Source organism: Rana temporaria, chromosome 7, assembly GCF_905171775.1.
Source record: "Rana temporaria chromosome 7, aRanTem1.1, whole genome shotgun sequence".
In the NCBI taxonomy this organism is placed as follows: Eukaryota; Metazoa; Chordata; class Amphibia; order Anura; family Ranidae; genus Rana; species Rana temporaria.
In genome coordinates, this window is record NC_053495.1 from 47076572 (window position 1) to 47098837 (window position 22266).

Here is a 22266-nt window from a genome sequence, read left to right on the forward strand (position 1 = left end):
AATCCATCCGCTGAAAAATCCCAGCAAATGGGTTTCAGCGGATAGATCCTATGGTGTGTACACTCCAGCGAATCTGTTTCCGCGGATATTTATCCCCTGGGATGGATTCCAGCAGATCGAATATTTGCTGACATGCCAAACAAATCCATCTGCTGGAATCCATCCCAACGGATGGATCCGCTGGTCTGTATAGACTCACCGGATCCATCCGTCCGAAGGGATCCCCCGCATGCGTCGTAATGATTAGACGCATGCGTGGGAATTCCTTATATGACAGCGTCGCGCACGTCGCCGCGTCATACCGCGCGACGGCGCGACACGTCATCGCCAGAGGATTTCCGCGCGGATTTCAATGCGATGGTGTGTACACTCCATCACATGAAAATCCGCCGAAATCCTCGAGAGGATTTATCCGCGGAAACGGTCCAGCGGACCGTATTCGCGGATAAATTCTCTCGTGTGTATGGGGCCTTAAATGTGTATATACCTCATCTTGCTCATAAATTCATCAAAAGCATGTAATTCTAAGAATGAATGGTGTGATACATTCTGTTACTAAATGCTTGAATCTTGGTCACAGCGCTCATTTTACGGTCAATTGTCAGCAGCTACTAGCCCTCATTAGGGGAATGTTAGGAATCAAATTAGATTTAGAGAAATGTCATTGCTTATTTCACTAATTTGATCGTTTCTGTTACAGAGACTGCCTTCTGCTTTGTTGCCTGAACAGCGGCACCAGCTTTGTGGCTGGTTTTGCCATATTTTCTGTCCTTGGATTTATGGCTTATGAACAAGGTGTTCCGATTGCTGAAGTTGCTGAATCAGGTATTTGAGGTTCTGTAGCTTTTCTTCATGTATAAAAAAAAGCTCTGTTCACTATTCACTAACACATAATACATGTGGTATTTTTACTATTGTGCATTCATTCTTACAAAATACAATTGTAATTTCAATGAAAGTATATCAAACATCGTTTTGAAAAAAAAGGATAGTGTAGGGAAGGATTGAATACTTTTAAATATTAAGTTTACCCTTTATAACTGTATTCATGGTGTCACAATTAAAAAAAAAGACACAGCCATGTGGGGCTCTGCCCACCTGGCTGCATCAATTATTTAGAGAGTTCTGTGAATGGGAGAACTACAAGTACTGACAGTCTTTACGGGTGTCAGCATGTAGTTCTCAATGAACCAACAGGGCGCTGTTGAGCAAACAGCCTATTCCATATGCACTAATGAACCCCCCCCATACCATCAGTGATGCAGGGTTTTGAACAAAGCACTAATAAAAAGCCAAAAGGTCAATTTTCTCTTTAATCTGGAGCAGGGGTCTCCAAACTGCGGCCCAAGGGCCAGATGTGGCCCTTTGTTAGTCTTTATCTGGCCCTTGGGGCACAATTCTTCCCACTGATATAAGGCACTATTTGTCCCACTGACACCAACAATGGGGCACTATATCTTCCACCGATCCCAATGATGTGATACTATACCTCCTACTAATAGGGGGGATACACGTCCTTCTATTGTCTACCAACCCTAAGGCCATATTTATTCTCACTGATGTTGGGCCCGTGACATGCTCTGCCCCTGCTGGCCACAATCCGGCCCTCCCAAAGTCTGAAGGACAATAAAGTGGCCCTTTGTTTGAAAAGTTTGGAGACCCCTGATCTGGAGGATATGGTGCCCATGGTTGCCAAAAAGAATGTCAAATTTCAATTTGTCTGATGACAGAACAGTTTTGCAACAGACCTTGCAACCTTGCAACAGACCGTTTTAAATTGGACATTTCTGGATCATGTTCCAATATGGCTACTTCTTTGGATGATAAAGCTTTTTGGATGGTACTGTGAACAGGGATTTTTGGAAGTATTCCTGAGCCCATGCAGTGATGTCCATCACAGAATCATGCCTGTTTTTAATGCAGTGTCGTCTGAGGGCCTAAAGATTGTGGAAATCCATATTGCATTTTGGCCTTGTCCCTTGCACACAGAGATTTATCCAGATTCTCAGAATCTTTTGATAATATTATGTACTGTAGATCATAATATATTTGTTTATATATTAGGTCATTGCAATTTAGCGATTTTTAGACTTTTCACAAATTGGTCATCCTCTGTTCATCTTCTGAAGCACACTGATTCTTTAAAGCCTTGTACACGTGATCGGATTTTCCGACGGGAATTGTGTATTGACAGACTGTTGGCCTAAAATCTGACCATTTGTACGCTCCATCGGACAATTGTTGTCGGATTTTCCACGGACAAATGTTGGATGGCAGGCTTTAAAATTTTCCGTGGACAACGGTCTGTTGTTAGATTTTCCGAACGGGTGTACACAAATCCGTCAGACAAAAGTCCAAAGTACAAACACGCATGCTCGGGAGTAATGCTCACCAAACACAACATTAGCAGAAGGTGCCCAAAGGGTGGCGCTAAAGAGCTGAAAAAACACATAGTACGTCTAGCATGTCACTACGTTCGTGTTTGTTGGCCGACAATTGTGTGCCGTTTGTATGCAAGACAAGTTCCTGGCCAACGCCCTTTGGACAAAAGTCTGTTGCTTTGTCCGTGGAAAATCTGATCGTGTGTACGAGGCTTAAGGTGATCTTTTTATACCCAGTCATGTTACTGACCTGTTGCTAAATAACCTAATTAGTTGGAATAGTTATTCACTTTTTTTTTTTTCACTTTTATAATAAACAAACAAAAAAAGCCTTTATTTTATATTATTAACCACGAGCGGTGAACTGCAGGTACATAGAACAATCAATCTGACTTAGATTTCATAACATAGACTAATTAAGGAAAGGTAGAAACTGACAGGTTGTTAAAGATTCCTCTTCATTTTAGTTCTTTGTCTCAATATTTGCTTCTACAATAATCTGGAAAACACCTACATTTGCTAATCAATGTGAATTTCTCTGCTTGTAATTTTCATTCACTGATTATCCCTGATATTGCTCTCTGAAACCTATTGTTTTCATGCTGAGACTGTAAAACCCTTTAAATAAACCCTTAACCACTTCCTTACTGGGCACTTAAACCCCTTCCTGACCAGAGGACTTTTTGCGATTCGGCACTGCGTCGCTTTAACTGACAATTGCGCGGTCGTGCGACGTGGCTCGAAAACAAAATTAACGTCCTTTTTTCCCCACAAATAGAGCTTTCTTTTGGTGGTATTTGATCACCTCTGCGGTTTTTTATTTTTTGCGCTATAAACAAAAATAGAGCGACAATTTTGAAAAAAAAAAAAATATTTTTACTTGTTGCTATAATAAATAGCTCAATTTATTTTTTTTTACGTTTTTTTTTTATCCTCAGTCTAGGCCGATACGTATTCTACATATTTTTAGTAAAAAAAAAAAAAAAAATCGCAATAAGCGACTGGTTTGCGCAAAAGTTATAGCGCCTACAAAATAAGGGACAGAATTATTATTATTATTTTTTTTTTTTTACTAGAAATGGCGGCGATCTGCGATTTTTATTGGGACTGCGACGTTATGGCGGACACATCGGACACTTTTGACACGTTTTTGGCGCCATTCACATTTATACTGCAATCAGTGCTATAAATATGCACTAATTACTGTATAAATTTTTTTTTTACTAGAAATGGCGGCGATCTGCGATTTTTATTGGGACTGCAACGTTATGGCGGACACATCGGACACTTTTGACACATTTTTGGCGCCATTCACATTTATACTGCAATCAGTGCTATAAATATGCACTAATTACTGTATAAAATTTTTTTTTTACTAGAAATGGCGGCGATCTGCGATTTTTTATTGGGACTGCGACGTTATGGGCGGACACATCGGACACTTTTGACACATTTTTGGCGCCATTCACATTTATACTGCAATCAGTGCTATAAATATGCACTAATTACTGTATAAATGTGACTGCAGGGAAGGGGTTAACACTAGGGGGTGAGGAAGGGGTTAAATGTGTATCCTAATTAGTGTTCTAACTGTGGGGGAAGGGGGGTGACTGGGGGGGTGACCGATCTGTGTCTCTATGTACAAGAGACACAGATCCGTCTCCTCTCTCCCCTGACAGCACCGCTGTCTGCGAGAGCCGGGAATGAGAGATGATCTCATATGTAAACATATGAGATCATCTCTCATTGGCCGCACAGATCGCCTAGGAAACGGCCGCTCCGATTGGCCGTTCACGGCGATCTGTGACTGGCTGTGTCCAAGGGACACGGCCAGCACAGCAGTTCCCCGCTGCGCGCTCGGGAGCGCGCGCGGGGAACGCGAAAAGGGGCGGCCGTAAAAACACGGCCTCCCAGAGAAGTAGAGCCACCCGGCGGCCGTATATAGTCGTACGGCCGTCGGGAAGTGGTTAATAGTGTTGTGCCATCACCTACTAATTTATCAGAGTTTTAACATTATCATTGGCCTATGGTACATATCTATTTATAGGTTGTGTTCTTGGAAAGCAATGCAATGACCTGCTAAATCAAAAAACTGCAAGCAAAGAAAGTAGTTCAAACTAGAAAGCATCTATCTTTGGACTTATTTCATGCCTTGGATGGTCATCAGTTGTCTTGTGTGACCTAAAACCTGTGAACATCCAATTTGTCAATAATAAAGAAAAGTAGGAAACAAGTTCTGTACAATTTTTCAGTTTGTTCTATTTATTTTTAAGCAACTGAGATGCATTGTCCCCAAGTTCCAGCGCTCACCATTGTTGTCCCAAATGAATGAATAAATAAATATCTTTATTAAATATCCAAAAACGTACAGTACAAAGATTAAAAACCTTGTTGGTGTGTTTTCCAGCTGAACTTAGCCTTAAACGTAAAGATTCTGACTAAGGTTGGATAAAGCTGAAACACGTCAACCAGGTTTTGAAATTTTGCACTGTAGATTACGCAATATTTAATAAAAATACAATATTTTGTTATTTTGGAAAACAATAGTGAGTGCTGGAACTTGAAGACTCAAAAAGCACAAGCAGAAGTGTAGCCTACGCACCCAATCACACTTGCCTGGACAAAGAAGCAGAATAGTTGAGCAGCACTAACAATCAGCTGTGTAAACAAAATGGCCCAGATCCACAAAGAACTTATGCCGGCGTATCTATTGATACGCCACGTAAGTTCTACGATGCCCCGTCGAATCTTTGTTTTGTATCCACAAAACAAGATACGACTGAATGTGGGCTCGATCCGACTGACGTACGTCTTAGTACGCCGTCGGATCTTAGGTGAATATTTACGCTGGCCGCTAGGTGGCGCTTCTGTTGATTTCCGCATAGAGTATGCAAAGTAGCTAGATACGCCGATTCTCAAACGTACACCTGCCCGGCGCATTTTTTTACGTTGTTTACGTAAGGCTTTTTCCGGCGTAACGTTACCCCTGGGTCTATGAGGCGTACGCAATGTTAAGTATGGACGTCGGGACAGCGTCAAATTTTCCGTCATTTACGTTGTTTGCATAAAACGTTCGCGAATAGGGCTTTGCGTAAATTACGTTCACGTTGAAAGCATTGACTATTTGCGACGTGATTTCGAGCATGCGCACTGGGATACCTCCACGGACGGCGCATGCACCGTTCAAAAAAAACGTCATTTACTTGGGGTCAAGTTGAATTAACATAAAACACGCCCACATCTTAGGCATTTGAATTGCACGCCCTTACGCTGACACATTTACACTACGCCGCCGTAACTTACAGCGCAAATTCTTTCTGGATACTAAAAGTACGCTCTAGGTTACGGCGGCGTAGTGTATCTGAGATCCACTACGCCTGCCTAAAGATAGGCAGATCTTTGTGGATCTGGCCCAATGTGTTTATCCCAGATACATCTTTATTAACCCTTTCATCACTAAGCCTATTTTTTATATTTGGGGCCAGATTCAGGTACATCTGCGGCGGCGTAACGTATCGCATTTATGTTACACCGCCGCAAGTTTTACGGGCAAGTGCTTGATTCACAAAGCACTTGCCTGTAAAGTTGCGGCGGCGTAGCGTAAATCCCTCCGGCACAAGCCCGCCTAATTCAAATGATCCGGGTAGGGGGAGTGGATCATTGAAATTAGGCGCGTTCCCGTGCCGAACGTACTGCACATGCTCCGTTTTGTAAAAATTCCCGCCGTGCTTTGCGCGAAATGATGTCGCACCGACATCATTTTTTGAACGTCGACGTGAGTTACGTCCTTTCCTATTCACGGACGACTTACGCAAAAAAAAAATCAAAATTTGACGCGGGAACGACGGCCATACTTTAACATGACAGGTCTTAATATAGGCCACAAAATAGCAGCTCTAACTATACGCCGGGAAAAGCCTTCGTGGATCGACGGAAAATGCTAATTAGCATACCCGAAGCGGGAAACGACGCGAACTCCACCCAGCAGGCGCCGAAGTATTGCACCTACGATCCGAAGGCGTACAAAGCCGTATGCCTGTCGGATCGAAGCCAGAAGCCGTTGTATCTTGGTTTGAGGATTCAAACTAAAGATACGACGCGGCAAATTTGAAAGTACGCCTGTGTATAAGTAGATACGCCGGCGTACTTCTTCTGTGAATCTGGCCCTTGATGTTTGATGTTTAAAATTTAAAATCCATATTTTTTGCTAGAAAATTACTTATAACCCCCAAATATATTTTATATATATATATATATATATATATATATATATATATATTTTTTTTTTTTTTTAACAGAGAATCTAGAGAATAAAATGTTAATTGTTGAAATATTTTATGTCACACGGTATTTGTGCAGCGGTGTTTTAAACGCAACTTTTTGGGGATAAAAACATTTTCATGAATTTTAAAAAAACGAAAAAGTAAAGTTAGCCCAATTTGTATAATGTAAAAGATGATGTTACGCCAAGTAAATAGATACAAACATGTCACGCTTTATAATTGCACGCACTCGTGGAATGGCGACAAACTACGGTACTTAGAAATCTCCATAGGCGACGCTTCTTCCTACGGTTACCAAGTTAGAGTCACAGAGAAGGTCTAGTGCTAGTATTATTGCTCTCACTCTGATGATCGCGGCGATACCTCACATGTGTGATTTGAACACCGTTTACATATGCGGGCACGACTTCCGTATGCATTTTCTTTGCTGCGTGAGCTCGGCGGGGACTGGGGCACTTCAAACATTTTTTTTCTTATTTATTTTATTTATTTTGACATTATTATAATGTTTTTTTTTTTAATTGATCACTTTTATTGCTGTCACAAGGAATGTAAACATCCCTTGTGACAGTAATAGGTGGTGAAAGGTACTCTTTATGGAGGGATCGGGGGTCTAAAAGACCTTAAATCCCTCCTTTACACTTCAAAGTATTCAGATCACGGAAAACGCAAATTCTGAATACTGTATATTTTTTTAAATCCGGCGCCATTGGCAGCCGAGTAAACTGGACATGATGTCATGATGTCGCTTCCGTGTTTACATTCAGGAGACTGGCAGGAAGCCATTTACGGCTTTATGCCAGCCTCTCTCTAGGCACTGGAGGTGGCGCACCGTGGATCGATTGTCATCACTGGAAAGCCCATTGCCCACTCTAAAAAATTATACCGGGGTGATGCCTGCAGCTGCGGGCATCATCCCGGTATAACCCCCGAAAGCCGAGGACGCATATTTGCGTACGCTCAGCGGCAAGGGGTTAAAAATGTTATTTATTAATATTATTATTATTATACACAATTTATATAGCGCCAACAGTTTATGCATTGATATTAGAAGAATGATCATTAACAGAGTTGTTTGTTAAAGGCTGAATATAAGGAATTCTACCCACATTGTTGTTATGGCCACAGCTCAAAGGCCTTGGGATTCAATGTGAGTGGTTACCAAAGGGTTATTTTGTATTTCTCTAGCATTTTTTTTGCATCTATTTTTCAAAAACATAACATTTGATAATGCATGCTAATCAGTAGAGATTTTCTTCGCAGTTACTCAAATTTTGATGTGCTACTTTTGTTTGCATAAAAAGTTTTTTTTATTTGAGCTGCATATTTGTATTTATAATCAAATCTTAGCTATTTGCATGGTATGTGAGTAAAGGGGTTTATGCTGCTTTATTCGATTGCTGTAGGAGGGCCCCCTTCTTCCCATTACTGTGGGCTTTGTGTCCTTAACTGTTTACCTCTGGGACCCATACCTTTTCGAGTATGTGGGAACCAGTGGGGATCCTGCTTTTATCCATGTGTAAAGGCAGCAAGAGATTTCTCACCACTATGATACCGCTGCTCTAATGTGAAGGTACTATGGGCCAGATTCACAGAAGAAGTACGCCGGCGTATCTACTGATACGCCGGCGTACTTTCAAATTTGCCGCATCGTATCTTTAGTTTGAATCCTCAAACCAAGATACGACGGCTTCTGGCTTCGATCCAACAGGCGTACGGCTTCGTACGCCTTTGGATCGTAGGTGCAATACTTTGGCGCCAGCTGGGTGGAGTTTGCGTCGTTTACTCCGTCGGGTATGCTAATTAGCATTTTCTGTCGATCCACGAAGGTACGCGCGGCCGTCGCATCTTCTTACGTCGTCGCTAGTCGGCTTTTCCCGGCGTATAGTTAGAGCTGCTATTTTGTGGCCTATATTTAGACCTGCCATGTTAAAGTATGGCCGTCGTTCCCGTGTCGAATTTTGAATTTTTTTTTTTTGCGTAAGTCGTTCGTGAATAGGAAAGGACGTAACTCACGTCGACGTTCAAAAAATGGCGTTGGTGCGATGTCATTTTGCGCAAAGTGCGGCGGGTAATTTCAAAACGGAGCATGCGCAGTACGTTCGGCGCGGGAATGCGCCTAATTTAAATGATCCACGCCCCCTACCCGGATCATTTGAATTAGGCGGGCTTGCGCCGGAGGGATTTACACTACGCCGCCGCAACTTTACAGGCAAGTGCTTTGTGAATCAAGCACTTGCCCGTAAAACTTGCGGCGGTGTAACGTAAATGCGATACGTTACGCCACCGTAATTGTACCTGAATCTGGCCCTATATTTCTGCATTAGGTCAGGTCCTGATAAACAAGTATAGAGCAACCTTATTAGGAATAGTAATGTCACAAGGGTGGGTTTTACTAGAACAATTCCTGGCACCCTCTGCCAACGCTGTATCCTGGCCTAGGCCAACAAGGCCCAGGCCTAGGGCAACACTTTGCAGGGGGGCCGCACGGAAAGTGTCCCCGCTGGCTTCTGCTACACTGTTGGTGTAATGCAAGCTGTTTCTAATTTTGGCTGTCCTATCATCCTGGAACACAAACCTTCCTCACTGTGCTATGTTTTCTGCTGTACCATTGGCATGGTTATAACTTCTTAGTCCTCTCCATAAAATTATCAGAAATTTGTGCTTGAATTAGAACTATAGGCAACACTTTTTTTTTCCATTTTGGATAGAGTAAGGGAGGGTTATAGCCCCTGTCATTTTTTTTTATCATCCCTCTCCCATTGCAGAGATTTCCCTTCACTCTCTGCCCTATAACTAAACAGGAAGTGATAGGAAATCTATGCAAATTAAGGGAATCCATTCCCCCACCCAGGCATTGAGAACTAGTGTCCCCACTCGAAAATGTCAGGGTGGGTCTTAAACAGAAAGGGGTGTGGCCTTGACAGGAAGGGGGTGGGTCATATTTAAATTAGGGGGTGCACAAGTTTAGTTAGGCCTAGGGCAGCACACAACCTAAATACACCACTGGTCACTGCCCCCAATAGATGTTTCCTAGGTGTATAATTAGTGTCATTTCTGAATCTAGCCACAAATGTGACACCTTTATTATGGTCTTGTGAAAGAGGACACACAAGGGACACAGACTGCTGTGTGAGAAACCAGAAGGGGATTCCATCCTTCATTATCCATCACATTGAAATCAACAACTCTTGCCATATCAATTGATGCTTTTCCGTGCAAATACTGCCATTAATGATTCTTTTTTCAGGACCTGGTCTCGCTTTTATCGCTTACCCAAAAGCTGTCACCATGATGCCTATGGCCCCATTATGGGCAGCCTTGTTTTTCATGATGCTCATTTTCCTGGGACTTGACAGTCAGGTAAAAAATTCTAAATGTTTGCATCGTTTAGATTGGTTAAATAGTATTTTTTTTTACATTTGTGATGTAATTGTACCACCAATGCTGTCGAATTTAAACTGACAACAGTGGCTACATTCTCTAAATTCTCTAGCTTTACTAATGATTTTTTTTTATTATATATTGCATTTTTGCCAATACTACACATATGAATCTAGATCTCCTTATAGGGATGATCTTAATTTAAACCATCACTAGTGGGGATGCACTGATACTGTTGTTTTATCAGTGAATACAAGTACCAATACTTTTGGTCAAGTACTCCCCAATAACGAGCACTGATACCTTTGCTGTGCAATTTGAGCCCATACAAAATTAGTGGCCACAAATCGCACAGCAAAAAATTACATGCACTTTGAATAGGAATGCATGCATTGTGAACCCATTATAGAAAGGGAATCACCATCTAGTGCAAAAATTGTCAGTTTATTAAAAATGTTATAACAACTCACAATAAGTACATATCTCTTCAAATCCAAATCTGCATAGTGTCCCCATCCTGCCGACGATAGAAAACCAGGGCCACTTGCGATGCTTACAGGTCTGGAGGAGATGTATAGGCGGTTCTCCACCAAGCTGACATCACTTCCGCCTTATACCCACAGGGGTCCCGGAAAGGGAAGCACCATCTAGTGCAGGACTAGTCAATTTATTAAAAAATTTATAACGACTCACATTAAAGTACATATCTCATCAAATCCAAATCTGTATAGTGTCCCTGTCTTGCCGATGATAAAAAAAACACGGCCAATTAAGGTGTTTACAGGGCTGGAAGAGATGTCATCCACCAAGCTGACATCACTTCCCTCCTATACCCACAGGGGTCCCTGAAATTCTTTAGCCCTGTAAGCACCGCAGGCAGCCGTGATTTTTTTCATCAGCGGGTTGGGGACACTATGCAGATTTGGATTTGACTAGATATGTACATTAATGTGAGTTGTTTTTTTACGAGTATGAGTGCAAATACTTGGTATCAATATCAGTGCACCCCTAATCACTAGGGTCACTATTTTTGTTGTGGTGAAATAAATATTGCGCTTATTCAGAACATTACAAGCAAGCAACTAAAAGTGTTATGCCGCGTACACACGATCGTTTTTCGGCATGGAAAAAAACGTTGTTTTTCAGCATGTCCAAAAAACAAAGTTTTTCCAACTTCATCATTAAAAACGATGTTGCCCACACACCATCATTTTTGAAAAATGATGAACAAAGCGCGGTGACGTACAACACGTACGACGCACTCTAAAGGGGAAGTTCTATTCGCCTTTGGGCTGCTTTTAGCTGATTCCTTGTTAGTAAGAGACGATTCCTGCTTTTTTGTCTGTTACAACGTGATGAATGTGCTTACTCCATTATGAATAGTAGTTTTACCTGAACGAGCGCTCCCATCTCATAACTTGCTTCTGGGCATGCGCGGGTTTAAAACTTAATTTTTGCCCACATACGATCATTTTGTACAACCCGAAAAATGACATTTTTTAAAACGACGTTAAAAAATGCAGCATGTTCGAAAAAAAATTTGGTCGTTTTTCAGAAGCCGAAAAACGATGTGAAGCCCACACACGATCATTTTAAATGACGTTTTTAAAAACAACGTTTTTTTTTTCATGCGGAAAAACGATCGTGTGTACGCGGCATTATACTACAACAATAGACATATGGAAAAATAAAAATCTGCGCTAGTGAAGTGATAATAAATATAGGTTAACCTATATATAAATGTAAATTAAATCAATAATAAGTGCTATACTTATACTGAGACACTCTCCAAAAGGACAGTGAAAATAAATGCATATACATATATAAAATGTGATAACCCAGTGACAGGTGAAATCACTCAAAGTCCAAATAATGAATAATCCATCCACATAAATGTGTTCAAATTGTAGTCTTCAAGTGAGAAATCCACAACATCCAGGAAACGTGAGGATAGAAAAGCACCTCCACCATAAGTAATTGCTGCCTCTTACCGGCTATAAAAGGTCACAATCGCATATAAGCTGAAAGTTTCCAAAACGTATTTCCACCCGGAAAAGTCTTGTTGTAGGTAATCTCATTCAGTGTATATATAGATGTGCCATATAAGAGAGAAGGACTCACATAGTGTAAAATCCAAGATGCATTTAATAACGAACTTAAAAATGCGCACTTACAGAGACATCCAATGTTAGAAGCATTAAAAGTATCGAGCCACTATTTTTGTTATATTAACTATTTTACATATAGTGCCTAATGAGAATCTTTTGGGGTTGGGGTTGGGTTGGGCTTGAATTTAAATATTCATTAGCTTTATAGCACATATCTTCCAGGCGGTGCTCTGCTATTAGTCATGTATTATTTATAATTTAACATTGTTAAAAAAAATTCTACTCTGTTATTGTGGCTTGTTTCTATTAAGGTCCTTCTAAAGTCACTTTAAAAAAATCAGCACAAGGGATGGCACTTACATGTAATACAAAATGTGCTTTGTGCTTGCATCAGATGTCATGGTTGAAATTCTCTGTCCTCTGCTCCTCTCCCATAACCTAAAGCTGTAATCTTCTGGTGCTGGAGGGGTTAACAGTGCTGGGTTACCTGTCACAGGAATGTGTTGACTATGCCCTCTCTTTCCACCCTCTCTATTCATAGAAGCTGTACTATAGCTTCCATTAATGAAAAGCCTTCATTAAAAGGAGGAGGAGAACCTTTAATGCATTCATCCTCCATTCAGGTGAGCTCATCAGTCTGCTGCTTCTCTTTTCAATGTCCAATCACAGACTGGAAAAAGTCCAAGACATGTAAATGTGATTGAACTCCAGCAGAAAAAAAAACCAAAAAGGAACATTTCAATCTGACATCACCATTATACTTGAGCGTGTTATACTAAGCTAAATTGGTGCACATTAAGGATCTATAAGTACTGGGCTTAAAAAACACCAGTTCCCCTGGCAGAAAAAAATACTTATAATTGTTGTACAAGCGCTTAGCATTTTTTTCTGCCAGAAAATGCCTCTGAAATGCAATGCAGAAGTATTTTTTATTTTTGCTTCTAAACACTGGGCTCAGAATATGCATCTAAACCAGCCATTTTCAACCAGGGTGCCTAGCCACCCAGGGTTTCCTTAAGGTTCTTCAGGGGTGCCTTGGCAAAATGTCAAAAAATTGCCCAAAAGTGTACACAAGCCAGTGGGTGAATGAAACCTGCCTTTTAGTTACACAAAGCTACAGGTTTTCATTGTACACCATTACAACCTTCTAGCTACCATCCTCCTCCCAATGACATCATCAGTTGATAAGGAGGATATCAGTTGTCTGCATATCATCCTTGTTTGACTCTCCCTTGCCTCTTTCCATCAGCTTGGGGTCACATTAGGTAGGTGATGGAGAAAAACTGAGGGAGAAGAGAAACATAGCCAGTACCAGTTTGCAAAAGTGTGTTTGTTTTGGAAGAATAAATCACCTCTAACATTGGGTGTCATATGTGTATTGATGTTACTGCATTATGTAAAACTATTAGAATAGTTTTACATTTTAAAATGGGGTGCCTTAAAGTGGATGTAAACCCGATTCATGAAATTTGAGCTGGGCACATATATCTGCAGTATTTTGTTATCTCTCCTTAATGAGCTAAGTCCCGTAGATCTCTCCTGAACCGTTCCTCTGTTATCAGCCTGATAACTCCTGACACATTCTCAGACTTTTTAGACAAAAGCAGCCTGAACCTTCTGTCCAGGGAGGTTGCAAAAATAAATTAGCAGAGAGCAGATCCTATTACAAAACACCTCTGAGAATCTTTGCCTATGAGGAGAAGGGGGTTTGTGCCTTTCCTCCAATCAGAAATGTTGGCTATCTTGGCTGTATGCCCAGACATCACACTCTGTGGTAATCAGGAAGAAAAAAATCTCCTAACACAATCTCAACTTTCTAAACAAAGACAGCATATCTACATTCACTTCACTGGGTATATGGAGCATTTACATCCACTTTAAGACATCATTTTGGAGGGTGCTTCGAGATTGTCCGTAATTTTAAAGTGTGCCTTGACTGAAAAAAGCTTGAATAACACTGATCTAAACGTCCTAAAAAACTACTGTAGAAGCAGCGTTTTTAAGGCCAGCGTATTTGGACCCTTAAAACATCCCCTAAGCACTTTTTTTAATTGTGAAATTTTGTCAACTTTGCAATTTAGGAATTATGTATATGGTTGGATATTAATCATGCAATATTTATGCTTGCAGTTTGTGTGTGTAGAGAGCTTGGTAACTGCTGTGGTGGACATGTATCCAAATATTTTCCGAAGAGGTTACAGACGAGAATTGTTAATCTTAGCACTTTCCATTGTATCCTTCCTTCTTGGTCTCATAATGTTAACTGAGGTAAGAATTTTTAAAAGGGTGCCTTTTTCAGTATTCCAGTTTCTTCCAATTCATATTGTAGTAGAATATTTTGTAACATTTATTAAGCTGTTGTCTTTAACCACTTGCCTACTGGGCACTTTCACCCCCTTCCTGCCCAGGCCATTTTTCAGCTTTCAGCGCTGTCACAATTTGAATGACAATTGCACAGTCATGCAGCACTGTACCCAAATACATTTTTAATCATTTTTTCCCCCACAAATAAAGCTTTATTTTGGTGGTGTTTGATCAACTCTGCAGGTTTTTATTTCTATAGGTATAAACAAAAGAAGAGGCACAAGTTTGAAAAAAAAAAAAAAAACAATATTTTTTACTAGAGGTGCACCCAAATGGAAATTTCACTACTGAAACGAAACCGAAAAAAAAAAAATGTCAGGCCGAAACCGAAACCGAAAATGACTTTTCTCCTTTTTTTAAATAATTGTATGTTAAAACATACACTCACTGTGCCCCCAATTGCTGCCTCACTGTGCCCCCAATTGCCGCCTCTTATTTTATTTTTTTATTACTTTATCACTTTTTTTTGTAGCTTGTCGTTTTACTTTTTTTTTTGTATAATTTACTTATTTTTAATATTATTTTTCTTATTCTTTCATTTTTAATTACTTATTTCATTAATTTAATTATTATTTCTTATATTTTTTTACACTTAACTTTATTGCTATCACACAGGAGAAAATAATTCCCTGTGTGATAGCAATTGTAGGTGACAGGTTCTCTTTATTAACCCTGTCACCTCAGGAGTAGATTGGCATCAGGGACAGTAGCCAAACTAGGCAGCCGGGGGAGGAGGAGGGGGGGCGGAGGACAGAGTCCCGAAGATATAGCCAGCCGGAGGGAGGCTGTGGCACGGGGGGGGGGCGGGGAGGACGGATGGCTGCTAGAAAAGAAAGCAACTCACTGCCGTCCATATGCTGAAACTGTCTCCGCTCTGCTCGCACACACCCCCGCCTCCTCCTAACCCCACACATCTCAGCATTAGACCGGCATTCTGTTTATCATAGCGTGGTGTGCGAGCAGAGCGGAGACAATTTCAGTATGTGATTTAGCGCTCTGCAGCCACTATTCAATAATCGGCAATTTTAAAGCTGTTTTGGCATGTCCCCAAAACAGTTGTTTTCGGCCGATATGTATCGGCAACCGATATAACGATACATCCCTATTTTTGACTTTTTGCTATAATAAATATCAATTTTTTTTTAAACCAATTTTTTCTCAGTTTAGGCCGATACGTATTCTTCTACATATTTTTGGTAAAAAAAATCGCAATAAGTGTATATTGATTGGTTTGCGCAAAAGTTATAGGGTGCACAAAATAGGGGATAGATTTATAGCATTTTTATTATTTTTTTTTTTTACTAGTAATGGAGGCGATCAGTGATTTTTATCGTGACTGCGATATTGTGGCGGACATATTGGACACTTTTGACACATTTTTGGGACCATTCACATTTATACAGCGATCCCTACTATACAAATTCATTGATTACTGTATAAATGTGACTGGCAGGGAAGTTGTTAACACTAGGGGGCGATCAAGGGATTAATTTATTCCCTAGGGAGTGATTCTTACTGTGGGGGGAGGATGACCGATGGTTGTTCCTATGTACAAGGGACACACCATCGGTCCCCTCTCCCTGACAGGACATGGTTCTGTGTGTTTAAACACAGATCCACGGTCCCGCTCAGTTACTGGGCAATAGCGGCCGCTGGGCACGCGCACCTGGTTCCCAGTGACACGCCGGGTGCGCTCCCCCTAGTGGATTAAAAAGGTGCAATGTCATGACGTCCACCCAGAACAATAGGGTCTGCCTCCCGCCGTCATTTGACGGTGGGCGGTGGATAAGAGGTTAACAAACAATAGTTCAGTTAAGTGTAATGCACACGACCGTTTTTCATGATGAGAAAAATGCAATTTTTTAAATTGATCATTAAAAACGATCGTGTGTAGGCTCCAGAGCATTTTTCTCGACGTGAAAAATGGCTATTAAAATTTAGAACATGCTCTATTTTTTCTCAACGTTTTTTACGTCGTCGTTTTTTCGACGACGTAAAAACGTTTTTTCGACGGGGAAAAAAACGTGCATGCTCAGAAGCAAGTTATGAGAAGGGAAATTTGCATAATCAGCCCAAAGAGTGGCGCCATTCTAATGGAACTTCCCCTTTATAGTGCCGTTGTACGTGTTGTACGTCATCGCGCTTTGCTTGAGCATTTTTTTTCACAATCGTGTGTATGCAAGGCAGGCTTGACAAGAATTACATCGAGAAAAACATAATTTTTTACATGACATTAAAAATGGTCGTGTGTAGGCTTAAACGACGGGGAAAAAAATGCGCACGCTCAGAAGCAAGTTATGAGAAGGGAAATTTGCATAATGAGCCCAAAGGGTGGGGCCATTCGAATGGAACTTCCCCTTTATAGCGCCGTCGTACGTGTTGTACGTCACCACTCTTTGCTCGAGCATTTTTTTTTCATGATCGTGTGTATGCAAGGCAGGCTGGACAAGAATCACGTCGAGAAAAACATAATTTTTTCCAAGACATTAAAAACGGTCGTGTGTACGCGGCATAAGATCATGTGGACTATAGCTGGTAATACACATTTCAACCTGATTACAATCTTTCTACTACAATTTTTACGTTGACCAAAACCCTATAATGTGAGTTCCTGTGTAAATTAATGCATTTCATTTGTATGCACTCAAGTTGGCTCCTGCACCTTGTTTTTACACACACACATAGGTTGAGCTGGATGGACTGGTGTATTTTTTCAACCTCACCGGCTATGTAACATAGTAGTCAGTTTATCACCCAAGATGCATGCAGCTTTCATCCAAGTTTCACATTTTCCAATCCATTTGAAAAATGTGTGAATCACAGGCCATGCCCCATTATGTGTTTTGCTCCGCCCCCTGGCTTATTCATAGAGATCCATAGAGGAAGGAAAAACTCAGATGGGGCACACACATGGTCGGAATATCCGATGAAAAAATTCCGTCTGACTTTTTTCATCGGAAATTCCGATCGTGTGTACGAGGCAAAAGAATGAATTTGTTGAAGGGCTAGTAACAACACTTTGCATACCTAATCTTTTTTATTTTCTTTGTTTTAAGGGAGGAATGTATGTCTTCCAGCTTTTTGACTCATATGCAGCCAGTGGAATGTGTCTCCTGTTTGTTGCAGTGTTTGAATGTATCTGCATAGGATGGATTTATGGTAAGTAAATGTGGCATCTGCATCAAATTGACATAATATACTGTATCAATCAGTTCTCCTACTTGTACTGCCTGTCACAGGGGAATAAATATAGAACAAAGGATGCTTTTAAAAGAAATTAGTAGTGATATTCTACATAATGTATTTTTTTATTTATTATAGTCATGAATTAAAAAAAAAAAAAAATTGTCAGTTAACTGCTTGACCTCCAGAAGATTTGCCTCCCTTCATGACCAGGCCATTTTTTGCGAAATAGCATTGCGTTACTTTAACTGACAATTAGGCGGCCATGCAACGCTGTACATAAATAAAATCGATGTCCCTTTTTCCCACAAATAGAGCTTTGTTTTGGTGGTATTTGATCACCTCTGTGTTTTTTATCTTTTGCGCTATACACACACAAAAATGTTTTTTGAAAAAAAAAACAATACTATTTATATTATATATATTTTGCTATAATACCTATCCAATAGGAAATACAATTTAAATATAATTTCTTCATAAATGTAGGCAAATATGTATTCTGCTACATATTTTTGGTGAAAAAAAAATCCCAAATAGGGGGAAATGTATTGGTTTGCGCAAAAGTTATACCATCTATAAACTATGGGATATTTTTATTTATTTGTATTTTTTACTAGTAATGGCAGTGATTAGCGACTTATAGCAGGACTGTGATATTGTGGCGGACATGCTGACACTAACTGAGACTTTTGACACTTTTTGGGGACCAGTGACAGTAATACAGTGATCCATGCTAAAACCTATGAACTGTCACTGTATTAATGACACTGGCTGGTAAGGGGTTGACATCAGGGGCAATCAAAGGGTTAACTGTGTGCCTAGCCTATGTTTTACTATACTGTGTGAGGTGCTTCTACTGATGGAAGAGATGGAATTGTGCAGGGAAACAAATTCCATCCCTTCCCTCCTGTCAGAATGGTGATCTGCCTTGTTTACATAGGCAGATCGCTGCTCTGTCTCTCTGCATAACCATTGGCGTGTGTCGGAGATCATCACAGTGGAAGCGCTCCATCGGCAGTGTGTGCCCCCTACCTGGAAGAGTCGGATCACACACACACACACATATATATATATATATATATATATATATATATATATATATATTACTGTATACGTGATCCGGTGAATAGGTGCCCCCTGTAGCGGTAAAACTGCTAATGGGCAGACCTTAAGTGGTTAAATATGAAATATGAAATATTATTATGTAGTCTTCTATTCAGCCAGCAAGTGGCGCTCTACTTTTTCTTTTCATATGTAAAGTATAGTACTCAGTTATGAATGAAGCTGTTGCTTACAGAACTCAACGATTTATCACAGCAGTGCCCCATCCCTTACCAGAGGCCTTAGGCTGGAAAATTTAGAAACCATTCCTGATGAACTGATTGAAATTTAAGATATGGGTGGACATGCAAGCACCACCTGGCTCAATAAACTTGATTTAAAAATCCACTGAGCCAGGTAAAAAACGAACAGTAAAACAGTGATTGGAGCACCCCTGTAGTACTGTAACCACTGTTCTGGCTACCATTAGTCTGAGGGTTCAACTAGACAAATGGATCCTCAAAGCAAGTTGCTTCTGCTGTACGGTCTCTTTAACTAACCTATTGTACTCTGAGATTCCTTTTCATGTATTAAGTATCTATTTGTAAAGCACAGCGTGTAGATATATTAAAGCCTAAAGGAATAAAAATCAGTACGGGGGGGGGGGGGGTCATGACTAACTATCAGTGCAATGTGTTCCTTATTCTGCTGGCTCCTGATTTAGTTGAAATGTCCCATCCTTCCGGTCAAATGCTCCGCCCATAGGCTATAGAAGAATTTGAATGTTGGTTGACTAGTAATAATAATGTATAAATATAATTATTATTAGTGTCATACAACATTAGAATTCTTTTATAGATTGTAGGCGGAACATTCGTCCGGAAATGTACGATTGCGGCATCGTACAGTTTAGCTGCTCCGTCGAATCTTCTTAGAACATTCGACAGACACCATAATCCTTAATTAATTCAGATTTTCGGACGAATGCATTTTTTAACAAAACAAAATAAATAAACACTAAGGCCCGGATTCACAAAGCACTTACGCCGACGTATCTCGAGATACGCCGCGTAATTACAAATATGCACCGTCGTATCTGTGCGCCGTGCCCACAAAACTAGATACGCCTGAAAATAGGCTTCCCACGACCAACGTAACTTGCCTACGCCGTCGTATCGTGGGCGCATATTTACACTGGGCGCATTTGCCGCTCCCATTGATTTTCTATTCACATATGCAAATGAGGGAGATACGCCGATTCACAAACGTACTTGCGCCCGGCGCATAATATACGCGGTTTGCGTAAGTCGTACGTCCAGCGTAAAGTTATTCCCCATATAGGAGGCGCAACCCATGCAAAGGTATGGACCAGGGAACACAAGCTGTCGTATTTTACATTGTTTACGTAGTACGTGAATAGGGCTGGGCGTAGGTTACGTTCACACCGTAGGCAGTGATTCGACGTATCTTAGCCAGTTGTTCCGACGTGATTCTGAGCATGCGCACTGGGATGCGTCCACGGGACGGCGCATGCGCTGTTCGTTTTAAGTACTTCTATGGTGCTCGGCCCATCATTTGCATGGGGTCACGCCTCATTAGCATGGCTCACGCCCACTTCCACCTATGCCGGCTTACGCCGAAGAAACCCAGTGCAGTTTGGGAGGCAAGTGCTTTGTGAATTCTGTGCTTGCCTCACTGCGTAAATGAAACATCGTTTTCCTCGACGAGTTCCTTGTCAGGCTTGTGGAGAAACTTGACAAGCTTTCTTTGCATACACACTGTCAAGACCAAATCTCCTCGTTCTCAAACGCGATGACGTACAACACATACAACGGCAGGGGAAGTTCGATTCCACTGGCACAACCCTTGGGGCTGCTTTTGCTAATCTCATGTTACTGCGTGTTAAGTAAAAGTTTGGTAAGAGACAATTTGCACTTTTCAGACTGTTACAGCGTGACAAATGTGCTATCTCCATTACAAACGCTACTTTTACCGAAGGTGCGCTCCCGTCTCATACTTTATTCTGAGCATGCGCGGGTTTCTTAGCATACACACGAACGTGTTTCTCGTCGAAAACCAGTCCGACAAGGAACACAACGAGAAAATTGAGACTGCCGTCGAGGAAAAAGAGAACTTGTTCTCTTTTTTTCTCGTCAAGTTCCTCGACAGTTTTCTAGATGAAAAACATACACACGACCGTTTTCCTCGGCAAAAAAGCTCTGCCACCAAGTTTCTTGATGGATTCTGTAGAGGAAAACGGTCATGTGTACGAGGCCCTAGACTCATTATTATAACACTTTAATTGCCCTGTTATAATTGCATTCTCAAACAAAGCACCCAGTAGACATTATCAGGAGCTTGTCGGGGATGAATCAGGCTTTTGGTACTTTGTTAAAAATTGGCACGTACTGCTTATATGTGCTTGATGTTGTTTGTGTTATCTTTGCCACTTTCCTTGTGGATGGAGGTATCTCTGGAATGTAATATCCGGTGCCCTTTTGACTGGCCCGCTGCTTTCTAAATGAAAATTACATTATTTTGTAAATGGGTGGCTGCTTCCTAAAACAATGACAGCAATGATGTGTGTACAATTTTTTTTGTTATTTTACTTGACAGCATAAGCAGGAAAATAAGGGTTTGATTGACTGAAATACTGAAGCTTGCTGCACGACTTAACTGCAACAAATATCATTGTTGTCACTGCATCCTAAAACCCAAAGATATATGTGTGCATGCAATAGGTCTCTTATGTAAAACCCTGGGAGATGTCAGTCAAATGGATTAACAAAAAAATGATTAAGGTCAGTCATATTTTGAGAAATTGTTTGGACGTCAGATTTTTAATTGGTATTTCTAACAAAATCCCTTTTATGGGAAGGGTTCCCTATCAAGTTTTTTTTTGTCTGGTTTTTCATTGGAGAGATTTGTACTGGTGACCATTGTCACCAAAAACTGAAGTAAGGGATATCTAAATGATATCTAAATCCTTAGAGTTGTTCCCAGTACTAGATGTGAGAGAAAATCTTTCTGTTCTGGTGATAACAGTCTTATGTCTTGTACACGCAATCGGAATTTCCGATGGAAAACGTCATATGAACTTTTTCCATCGGATATTCCGATTGTTTGCAGCCCCATCAGAGTTTTTTCATCAGATATTCCAACAAATTCCATCGGAGTTTAGATATAGAACATGTTCTATTTTACTCTGATAGAATTCCGTTGGAATTCTGATGTGATGTGGCCGGGCAAAAGCCAGATCGTGTGTACATGGCAATTATTCTCTATTCACACCTATGCAGCTTGGCCTGTGTTTTTGTGTGTTTAGGTGTGTTGCATTTAGGACAGCCTATTCAAGTCAATGCATGCAACATACATACAAATGAAGTGCAGGCACCTTTATTTTTAAATCACATCACACTACAATGCAGGGCAATAAGGGCCTGATCCACAAAAAACGGCCGTAACTTAACTTTTGCCATTTAAGTTACACCGCCGCAAAATCTCTACCTAAGTGCCTGATCC

General features: G+C 40.8%; 1 protein-coding gene across 1 annotated transcript in view; it reads left to right on the forward strand.

Annotated features, from left to right (window-relative positions):
* The window catches only part of SLC6A11 (solute carrier family 6 member 11), a 237013-nt gene that overhangs the window by 189312 nt on the left and 25435 nt on the right, over nucleotides 1–22266 (forward strand). The window contains exons 9-12 of the mRNA XM_040359316.1: nucleotides 701–825; nucleotides 9915–10027; nucleotides 14287–14424; nucleotides 17577–17679. Coding sequence (XP_040215250.1) covers nucleotides 701–825; nucleotides 9915–10027; nucleotides 14287–14424; nucleotides 17577–17679 — 479 coding nt within the window. The remainder of the gene's footprint in view (nucleotides 1–700; nucleotides 826–9914; nucleotides 10028–14286; nucleotides 14425–17576; nucleotides 17680–22266) is intronic.